This window comes from Coregonus lavaretus (genome assembly GCF_964263955.1).
Source record: "Coregonus lavaretus genome assembly, chromosome: 13".
Taxonomy (NCBI): Eukaryota; Metazoa; Chordata; class Actinopteri; order Salmoniformes; family Salmonidae; genus Coregonus; species Coregonus lavaretus.
The window spans coordinates 2,674,296-2,685,999 of record NC_140000.1 but is presented as its reverse complement, the minus strand read 5'-3'; the positions used below and the strand labels follow the sequence as shown (position 1 = coordinate 2,685,999).

At 40.0% G+C, this 11,704-nt stretch overlaps 1 protein-coding gene across 1 annotated transcript; it reads left to right on the top strand.

Moving 5' to 3' along the window:
* The first annotated feature begins 1,569 nt into the window (after positions 1-1,569).
* On the top strand, positions 1,570-11,049 carry LOC311139724 (gasdermin-E-like). The gene is made up of 10 exons (XM_084174650.1): positions 1,570-1,652; positions 1,967-2,219; positions 2,428-2,632; positions 3,006-3,168; positions 5,547-5,667; positions 5,835-5,960; positions 6,486-6,613; positions 8,085-8,250; positions 8,359-8,432; positions 10,664-11,049. Exons 2-10 carry the CDS (start codon positions 1,997-1,999, stop codon positions 10,889-10,891), a joined length of 1,434 nt encoding a protein of 477 aa, XP_084030776.1. The 5' UTR covers positions 1,570-1,652; positions 1,967-1,996; the 3' UTR covers positions 10,892-11,049.
* The last annotated feature ends 655 nt before the right edge of the window (positions 11,050-11,704 follow it).

Sequence of the window (11,704 nt, the reverse complement as noted above, 5' to 3'; positions counted from 1 at the left end):
GTCTTCCATTCCTGTTGCGGTCCTCATGAGAGCCAGTTTCAGCATAGCGCTTGATGGTTTTTGCGACTGCACTTCAAGAAACTTTAAAAGTTATTGAAATGTTCCGTATTGACTGACCTTCATGTCTTAAAGTAATGATGGACTGTCATTTCTCTTTGCTTATTTGAGCTGTTCTTGCCATAATATGGACTTTGTCTTTTACCAAATAGGGCTATCTTCTGTATACCCCCTCCTATCATGTCACAACACAACTTATTGGCTCAAGAAGGAAAGAAATTCCACAAATTCACTTTTAAGAAGGCACACCTGTTAATTGAAATGCCTTCCAGGTGACTACCTCATGAAGCTGGTTGAGAGAATGCCAAGCATGTGCAAAGCTGTCATCAAGGCAAAGGATGGCTACTTTGAAGAATTTCAAATATAAAATATATTTTGATTTGTTTAACTCTTTTTGGGTTACTACATGATTCCATATGTGTTATTTCATAGTTTTGATGTCCTCACTATTATTCTACAATGTAAAACCAAAACCAAACACTGCATTCCACAGTAAGAACATCATACCAAAGGTCAAGCATGGTGGTGGTGGTGTGATGGTTTGGGGATGCTTTGCTGCCTCAGGACCTGGACGACTTGCCTTAATAGAAGGAACCATGAATTCTGCTCTGTATCAGAGAATTCTACAGGAGAATGTCAGACCATCCGTCTGTGAGCTGAAGCTGAAGCGCAGCTGGGTCATGCAGCAAGACAATGATCCAAAACACACAATCAAGTCTACATAAAATTTGCTAGAAAGCACCAAATTTGAAGTTTTGGAATGGCCTAGTCAATGTCCAGACCTAATCCCAATTGAGATGTTGTGGCAGGACTTGAAACGAGCAGTTCATGCTTGAAAACCCACACGTCACTGAGTTAAAGCAGTTCTGCATGGATGAGTGGGACAAAATTCCTCCACAGCGACATGAGAGACTGATCAACAACTACAGGAAGCATTTGGTTGGAGTCATTGCAGCTAAAGGTGGCACAACCAGTTATTGAGTGTAAGGGGGAAATTACTTTTTCACACAGGGGAATTGGGTGTAGCATAACTTTGTTTATGAAATAAATGAAATAAATATGTAATTGTTGTGTTATTTGTTCACTTATGTTCCCTTTATCTAATATTAGGTTTTGGTTGAAGATCTGATAACATTCAGTATCACAAATATGCAAAAGTAGAGAAAATTAGAAAGGGGGAAAATACTTTTTCATAGCACTGTAAGAACGACTTCCCAACACTGCTTCACTGCCATGAGGATGGCAACACTTAACGAAGCTAAACCACATTATGCTTCCCTGTAACTTGGCATGTACCAAAGACATAACAATGGATGACAGCCTGCTCTTAAACACAAAACAATACAGGCATGTTGCTCATTGAGTTCTGCCTGCTTCGCGTGAAGTTATTTTCTCATGAAATACAACAGAAGTGAAGAGCAGGTGTGGAAGAGGAATGTTTCCCAAGAAGGAGTTAAGATAGAGACTCCTCCTACTACTATGTAATGAACTCTTAGCTAATGCATTTCAGACATACTAGTATCTCATTCTTAAGAGCAAATCTCCACAACCTGTCAGAGTCATAAGGACCCAGAGGAAGAATTGGTGAGAAACAGGTATTGAAGCTCTTACAGATTGTTGAAATAAAAACAATTTAGGAAAATATACAGCATGCTTTGGATAGTCTTGAATGATACACAACCAACATTTTGGTGTATTTCCTGTTTGCTACTCTGATCTGATAAACTATTTTTCACTGGAAAGTGAACCTTCCAAAAAGATTGTGTTTGCATTATTGAGTAACTTGCAAACTTTCACGTGTGTGAAATGTATTTACAATGCTCTTCAGAAGCTGTTGTATTGAGTGAGTGTTCATGTGTTAATCCTAGTTTTGTTTATTACATTTCTTTCTCATTTGTGTCTGCTGCAGCCAGAAACACGATCCACAACCATCTCTCAGATGTTTTCCAAAGCCACAAAAGCCTTCGTGAAGGACACAGATCATGATGGACGCCTTATCCCTGTGTCCAGTCTGAACGACACAGACAAACTGAATCTCCGATCACTCATTGTCAAGACCAGGCCCAGATGCTTCTGGCATGAACCCAAATACCAGTCCCCTGGCTTTACCCTCAGTGATGTCTTGAAGCCAAGAGAGCCTGGAGACTCACTTTTAAGCCCAAGTAAGCACCAGAGCAGCCCATTAGTGAAGAATAACTATGGGTTGTTGTTCTAAAATATCTGAACATTGATTTTCATTATTTATCCTACTCTTGTCTTTCTGAATAGATTATGAAAATGATCGGGTTGTGGATGTAGCTGTTATATATATATATGTGTTGTGGTATAATAGCATAGAAGAGTCCTTTCTAATGTTGAATGTTCCTTCAGCTGTCAAGGAGTGTGACTTTGTGGACTACACTGGGAAATTTGGTGACAAGAAAGAAATGAACGCAGACGGAAACGTGCAGGCAAAGGTGGCTGGTTTCAAACATACCGTGGGAGGGAAATGGTCCACCAAACAGAAGCTGTCCCTTGGCAGCCTGAACAAAGAGAAGGTTGATGTGAAGGAGTTATATAACTACTCAAAAGACAGGTGAGTTACCCTATACTGGATATATGTTCAATACAGTCATATACAGTCATAATACATCATACAGTTCACCTTCCCAAGGAGTCAATTTTTAGACCCAAGACCAGCGGGCAACAATGGTTGCAATGACATCAGACAAGTATCTTTTATGTAAAAATGACATTTTCTGGTTGAAGTACTTTCAGATAACAAATAAATGGAACTGTACTGGTTTAACAACTTCCTTAAAGTTAAACTACATCCTCACTGTTTTCACTACCAGCTTACCGTAAAGGGACAATCTGTGATTGGTACATCAATTTTTTAACTTTTAAAGTAGCTTTCCAGTGTTTCCAGATTTCTATGAAATCTGACCTATAATGGGCCCCTCCTGCAGAGTTCTGGACATGTCCCATCCTGTGATCAAGCAGACCCGTGTGAATCCCAGGGCAGTGTTAGGCGTCTTGACGGAGAGGATTATGACGTCACTACCTTGCCCAGTCACAACCAAAGTCCAGAAGCGTGGCAATGTAGGAGCCTGTGTGGCCCTGAGCGGGAAGGTAGGAGGAAAGATTAACAAGCATGAATTATATTTGCATCAATCTTCATATATTACTGGTAACTCAGATGTAGATTATCTCTGTTGTAAAATATATTTTTAATCTCAATAATCTCACTTTATGATAGCTAGGCCTACATAAATAATGTAAATGTCAAGACCATACTGACAGATCACAGATGTCTGTTCAATAGTGATAATACCCACAGATGTCTGTTCAGTAGTGGTAATAGTCACAGATGTCTGTTCAGTAGTGGTAATACTCACAGATGTCTGTTCAGTTGTGGTAATAGTCACAGATGTCTGTTCAGTAGTGGTAATACTCACAGATGTCTGTTCAGTAGTGGTAATAGTCACAGATGTCTGTTCAGTTGTGGTAATAGTCACAGATGTCTGTTCAGTAGTGGTAATACTATCAGATGTCTGTTCAGTATTGGTAATAGTCACTGATGTCTGTTCAGTAGTGGTAATACCCACAGATGTCTGTTCAGTAGTGGTAATACCCACAGATGTCTGTTCAGTATTGGTAATAGTCACTGATGTCTGTTCAGTAGTGGTAATAGTCACAGATGTCTGTTCAGTAGTGGTAATACCCACAGATGTCTGTTCAGTAGTGGTAATACTCACAGATGTCTGTTCAGTTGTGGTAATAGTCACAGATGTCTGTTCAGTAGTGGTAATACTATCAGATGTCTGTTCAGTATTGGTAATAGTCACTGATGTCTGTTCAGTAGTGGTAATAGTCACTGATGTCTGTTCAGTAGTGCTAATAGTCACATATGTCTGTTCAGTAGTGCTAATGGGGCGGCAGGTAGCTTAGTGGGTAAGAGCGTTGTGCCAGTAACCGAAAGGTCGCTGGTTCTAATCCCCGAGCCGACTAGGTGAAAAATCTGTCGATGTGCCCTTAAGCAAGGCACTTAACCCTAATTGCTCCTGTAAATCGCTCTGGATAAGAGCGTCTGCTAAATGACTAAAATGTAAAATGTAAATGTCTAATAGTCACATATGTATGTTCAGTGGTGGTAATACTCACAGATGTCTGTTCAGTAGTGCTAATAGTCACAGATGTCTGTTCAGTAGTGCTAATAGTCACAGATGTCTGTTCAGTAGTGGTAATACCCACAGATGTCTGTTCAGTAGTGGTAATACTCACAGATGTCTGTTCAGTAGTGCTAATAGTCACAGATGTCTGTTCAGTAGTGCTAATAGTCACAGATGTCTGTTCAGTAGTGGTAATACCTACAGATGTCTGTTCAGTAGTGGTAATAGTCACTGATGTCTGTTCAGTAGTGGTAATAGTCACAGATGTCTGTTCAGTAGTGGTAATACCCACAGATGTCTGTTCAGTAGTGGTAATACTCACAGATGTCTGTTCAGTAGTGGTAATACTCACAGATGTCTGTTCAGTAGTGGTAATACTCACATATGTCTGTTCAGTAGTGGTAATACTCACAGATGTCTGTTCAGTAGTGGTAATAGTCACAGATGTCTGTTCAGTAGTGGTAATACCTACAGATGTCTGTTCAGTAGTGGTAATACCCACAGATGTCTGTTCAGTAGTGGTAATACTCACAGATGTCTGTTCAGTAGTGGTAATACTCACAGATGTCTGTTCAGTAGTGGTAATAGTCACAGATGTCTGTTCAGTAGTGGTAATAGTCACAGATGTCTGTTCAGTAGTGGTAATACTCACAGATGTCTGTTCAGTAGTGGTAATAGTCACAGATGTCTGTTCAGTAGTGGTAATACTGTATCTTGCTCTAGTCAGAATTATGTAGCTTGGTTGTTCCATGAAAATAGTGCTTTGATATTTAAAGTAGAAATGTAAGATCAACCCTGTTACTTGAACTGAACTGTCGTTTTAATATGGTGAAACTATTCCTTTTTAAATATTTTTTTCAAAATAAATAATCTAATAGTCAAATCATAGTGTAAAAACTGGTGAGCTGGTTCTACTCTTTTAGCCAATTTTTTTGGTGTTTTGTGGCGGAAAATTGAGTGGTTCGACACACGCCATTGATAGACATGCTAGAAAAGTGTTAAAACATTTTTTTAAATTGTGAAGCTGGCTTTCAATTGCCACTCCCTGCAAACAACAAGCTTCCATTCCCCCTGTCACAAGGGTAACCCTGGTTACGGTCAACCTTCCTTACTTTATTTGGCACTTAATAGGCACTTACTATAGTCATAAAAAAAACGTTATTTCTTGAGATGGGAATTGGTGGAATGACCCAGCACTAGTTACCACATCATTTCCTGTTTTTGTCATTAGATCCACTTCCTGAAAATGAAATGGTGTAGTAGAGGTGACTGTCTGGGTTAGAATCTGGGTCGTCTGTGCACCAAACGTCTCTGACTGATTTGACATTTTCTCCACAGGCCTCTATGAAGCAGAGCGGCAGTACTCAGAGAGATAGTGATGTGTCACTGGTTATTCCTGCAAATACTGTCATGGCCTACAGTCTGATTGAACTCTACGTCAAATGCAATGGACAGTTTGGTGAGGAAGTGTATGGTTAATCAAGTACAATGTCCCAGGTATAGCTGCATGGTTAAGTACCATGGTAAAGTACACCGCCAGCTTCTATGTTCCTCAGTGTATTTAGTACAGCCACTGTATCTGTCTGTGTGTGACTGGTTATGGCTGTTGTCTGCTCTTGTCCACAGAGCTGTGCCTCATTCACAAAAATGGGGGCTTTGAAATGGATAAGTCAAATTATGAGTTTGAAGAGGATGGAATTATGGACCTGGGAGGCGACTTTGATGTCAACAGCCCCCTAAATCTGAAGAAAGGTAATAATGCCAATGGAGGCTAATGTCTCCTGTCTAGTGGTCAACATGCAGTCTACTGAATGGATCATCTGGTCAACATGTAATGTAGTCTACTGAATGGAACGTTTGGTCAACATGTAATATAGTCTACTGAATGGAACGTTTGGTCAACATGTAATATAGTCTACTGAATGGAACGTCTGGTCAACATGTAATGTAGTCTACTGAATGGATCATCTGGTCAACATGTAATGTAGTCTACTGAATGGAACATTTGGTCAACATGTAATGTAGTCTACTGAATGGAACGTTTGGTCAACATGTAATGTAGTCTACTGAATGGAACGTCTGGTCAACATGTAGTCTACTGAATGGAACGTTTGGTCAACATGTAATGTAGTCTACTGAATGGAATGTTCAACATTTCTCTTTGATTAGTAATTACAAAGTTACCACACTTTTGAACTATAAAACAATTAATTGATTTCTTGCATGAAAATACCACACTTTGACTAAATGGTCTCTATGTTGTTTGTGTGTTGACAGAACTGGAGAAACTGAGTGGTCATTTCCAGCTGCTGTCAGTCCTGCCAGCAGCCACACGTTCCTCTCTGCTCCAGCTCCTCAAGACAACCATGGAGGATGGAGAGGCAGTCAGTGTGCTGGAGAGTGTGGTGAGTGGGACGTACAGAAACACGGGCCAAACAAACACACACACACACACACACACACACAACTAATGGCAGGAATGAATATATCAACCAGAATATCTGTAACACACTCTCTGTCTTAAATATACTCTCTCTCTCTCAATTCAATTCAATTTCAATTTAATGGGCTTTATTGGCATGGGAAACATATGTTTACATTGTCAAAGCAAGTGAAATAGATAATAAACAAAGGTGAAATAAACAATAAAAAATGAACAGTAAACATTACGCTCACAAAAGTTCAAAAATAATAAAGACATTTCAAATGTCATATTATGTCTATATACAGTGTTGTAATGATGTTCAAATAGTTAAAGTACAAAAGGGAAAATAAATAAACATAAATATGGTGTTTGTTCTTCACTGGTTGCCCTTTTCTTGTGGCAACAGGTCACAAATCTTGCTGCTGTGATTGCACACTGTGGTATTTCACCCAATAGATATGGGACTTTATTCAAATTGGATTTGTTTTCGAATTCTTTGTTGGTCTGTGTAATCTGAGGGAAGAATGTGTCTCTAATTTGGTCATACATTTGGCAGGAGTTTAGGAAGTGCAGCTCAGTTTCTATCTCATTTTGTGTGCAGTGTGAACATAGCCTGTCTTCTCTTGAGAGCCAGGTCTGCCTTCGGCTGCCTTTCTCAATAGCAAGGCAATGCTCACTGAGTCTGTACACAGTCAAAGCTTTCCTTAGTTTTGTGTCAGTCACAGTGGTTAGATACTCTGCCACTGTGTACTCTCTGTTTAGGGCCAAATAGCATTCTAGTCTTTTTGTTAATTCTTTCCATTGTGTCAAGTAATTATCTTTTTGTTTTCTCATGATTTGGTTGGGTCTAATTATGTTGCTGTTGCTGTCCTGGGGCTTTGTGGGGTCTGTTTGTGTTTGTGAACAGAGCCCCAGGACCAGCTTACTTAGGGGACTCTTCTCCAGGTTCATCTCTCTGTAGGTAATGGCTTTGTTATGGAAGGTTTGGCAATCGCTTCCTTTTAGGTGGTTGAATTTAACGGCTCTTTTCTGGATTTTGATAATTAGCGGGTATCAGCATGATATTTTTCCAGAATTCTGCATGCAGAGTCTCAGTTTGTCCCATTTTGTGAATTCTTGGTTGGTGAGGTGGACCTCAGACCTCAAAACCATAAAGGGCAATGGGTTCTATAACTGATTCAAGAGTTTTTAGCCAGATCCTAATTGGTATGTCGAATTTTATGTTCCTTTTGATGGCATAGAAGGCCCTTCTTGCCTTGTCTCTTCTTGCCCTTCTCTCTCTCTCTCTCTCTCTCTCTCTCTCTCTCTCTCTCTCTCTCTCTCTCTCTCTCTCTCTCTCTCTGTCTCTCCCCTCTCTCTCTCTCTCTCTCTCTCTCTCCCCTCTCTCTCTCTCTCTCTCTCCCCTCTCTCTCTCTGTCTCTCTGTCTCTCTCTCTCTCTCTCTGGTCACAGCTGGATCGGACGTGTGATGGTGAGACTCCTGACCTGGGTGATCTGGAAGAGTCTGAGAGGGAGACAGTCCAGGCCATACTGGATGTTGTAGACCAATGTGTTGGGGAGGATGAGATCAGATCCTCACTTCTCACTGCCATCCACCTCATTGTCAGTGCCATGGACGGTGAGATAGAGAGCAGTTTCCACAGGATTCTGTGTTATTATTTGATCAGTTACTGGGAAACTAGGTTCACTACTGTGGTTTTATATGTGTGCATATTTATTTCTACAGGAATGACAGATGAGGGTCTCTCTGTGTTGGGATCCTGTTGCAGTCCTCCAGTCTTACAGGCCCTGCAGATCCTGGTGAGTTCACACCTGCTTGATTGAGCCTCCAATCCTGTATGGACTGGACTTCATTTTTCAAAATTTTTGTCTATGTAAATGTATTTGGGTATATCTTCCCATTCTAAATAAACTAATATTTCTACCATTATGATAACATTGTGCCACCAGTAGCAGTAGTAACACCGATGATAGTAACCAGTGGTGATTTTTAACAAAAATATTGGTGGGGCAAACTCAATGAAAAAAGTGAATATGAATCGATACATTACTACACTACACTAACCATAGAATGCACCATCATGAATAATTACCACTCCCAGAAATGAGTTTAGAGCCACACACACAAACGTTCTAACATATGGGTTATGATCAGTGTATAGGCTACTTTCCCATATCTTTGGCTCTCATCACAACCGGCCGTGATTGGGAGTCCCATAGGGTGGCGCACAATTGGCCCAGCGTCGTCCGGGTTTGGCCGGTGTAGGCCGTCATTGTAAATAAGAATTTGTTCTTAACTGACTTGCCTAGTTAAATAAAGGTAAAATAAATAAATAAATAAATTTAAAAAAATTGCACAGAGACCACGGTAGTCCGGCATACTTTTAAAGAGTAAAGTTGATTTTACTTCAGAATCAATCTCAGCATTGGTCTGCAATATTGCTAATCATTGTTAGAGTATTGGGACACAGACAAACACCATTCTGAGTGTAGTTGCATCTGCCTGTTAACAAGATGCTCCGGTTATGAATAAAACAACAAAGTTTATAAAGCTACTCCCTCGCTTCAACCATTGCATAGAAACAGTTCCATGGGTTATTACATTCTGACATCAATCATTAACAACACGTTGTAGCTAGCTAGCTGTTAGCCACCACAAGTTCTATCCAAACCACTCAGATTGAATTATTTTCTAACTTGCTTTATTTTAATGGAGGCCTGTTCATTGGCTGATGAGCACCAATATGTCTTATCTCTACATTTACTTTATTACGCAAAGTTTGAACATGATTTGCTAGGAGATAGTTGACATGATTCATGAAGACTTTTCAGCTAGCTAGCTAGAAGACGATAAACAACTATGAAATTGACACATCAGTCCAATCAAAGCTACCGGAGATAAGACGTCGATTTATCTGTGGCAAATGACATCAAGCCTTCTTGGGCGGGCACTACTAATGAATCTCTATGGCAGCACCCAAGTGGGCAACCGCTGCCTGAGTCTTCCAGTACATGCTGTTGCACTGTCCCAATGAATTCACTCACCCATCTGAACCTTTGAGAATGTGCCAATCACGTGCAGCCAATTGTGCGCAACCAGAGAAGATCAATGAGGGCTTTCCCCTGGCTGGCCTCTCCACAACAGATCACTGAATGAGGCTGAAACAGCTGCATTAGGGAGCTGTCTTACTCAAAGTGACCAAAATAACAATACAACCGGGAAGCGAGCACGTATGCTTAATTAGCTCAAGCAAATCAAATGTGTTTGCTTACTGATATAATATCATGTTGTGACATGAACGAAAGCCAGAATTACATGCAAAACACCGCCATCTCCTGGATAGTTGTGGGGCTGCCCTAAATGACGTGTCGCCACTGACAGTAACACCAATGACACATTTAAGTAATTTAGGATTTTCTTAAATGGAGGCCACCCATCTCAAATCTAAGGTCATTTAACCTTTAGTAAATTATTAAGTAAATTACTTTTTAAAGAGATTTGATTAATCATTTTGCTCAGGGTGTAATTTCCCTTCATTTAAATTGAGTTACACCAATGACACTTTTTATTTAAACACACCAAATGATCAATGGAATCATTATATATTTATGACGTACTAAAATGGTGTGATTAGCAAATAATTGTTTTTAATATAGGCCCCTACCCTAATAACAGTTTGCCACTGGAAGGAATGCTCAAGGTCCTTGTATATCTTTGTAATTAGTGATTTACAAGGCGGTAACACTAATGATATTAAATACTTTTGTTTATTTTATAGCATTCAAAATAATCTAAATCCCCAAAACATGTCACTACAACTCTACTCATCACTACTGGGACAAGCCAATTTGCTTTCCCTAAGTACTTTAAACGATGCATAAAAATAAAGTTTTGCAGTATAAAGGACTAATTGTCATTTTAAAGTGTTTTTCATTGTGGCAAAGTCGAAGGATGCAAATGCCACCTTAATTCAAGAATGACCCAGAAAAGAAAGCATATAAATGTTATTCCTGGGCTGCTTGTCCTCCAGGTGCAGCATGTGGCAGCAGGGAGTGGGGAGACCCTCTCTCTGAGAGATGCAGGTCTGGCTGTTCTGACTGAGGAGGAGGTGTTTGGGAGGACAGAGAGTCTCTTTGGTCACTCTAAAGTTACACTGAATAGAGAGGAGGACACACTGAGAACAGAGATGAAGGACCAGCCTGGATACCTTCCTTTTGTCATGAGTATCACTGTGAAAGGCCTGGCTTCTTTAGTGTAAGCTGAGAGAGAGTGAGTGAGTGAGCTAGAAAATCATGTTTGAACTAATATACTCACGATTCCATTCCATGTGTTACTCTTGCACTAGTTGAGCTAAAGAACTAGTGAACAACAATGTATGTATCCTTGTAATGCTTTCAGTAAAGTTCAACAAACAATTACAGACGTCCCGGCCTCCATTCTTCTAATCATAAGATAATATATCATAAAGGCACACTGGTGGGAGGAGGGTGGGGGGGGGTCCTACATTTAGAGCATTGTCTAGTGACCCACATGACAAGAACAGAAACAGAATCATGTTTAAAATACTGTTCAGCAGAATCACGTCTCCAAAAAAATCCTAAACATTTCTGTGAAGTATGTTATTGTACTGTACAGTCATTTGAAAGTGTAAACTTTCTCACATTACCGTGCTACCAGGTGCAAAAACTACACTTATTAAAACGAACTCCAGCACCCTGGTAATCTTGATGCCTAGAATACCAGTGTGATGTTTTTCTTCTTTTTAATAATGATTGTATACTCAAAGATAACATCCCCAAGGCTCAACATGTGGAGTCAGTATGATGGTCCATTCCTGTGATGTCGCCGAGATTCACAGTGTTTGAACAACGTAGACATTTTGTCATCAGAATACTACAGTATGTTATTACTGCAAGGCTCCTGTGATTTGTTCAAACTGAAACTAAAACGTACCCTTGAACTGTTATTGCAGTTTGGAACTGATAACCATCTGTTAGTGTTTGACTCTCCTACAGTACAGTGATGAGGTATGTGATGTGACTTTTTGACCCTGTAGTAAAAGTTAGGCCCC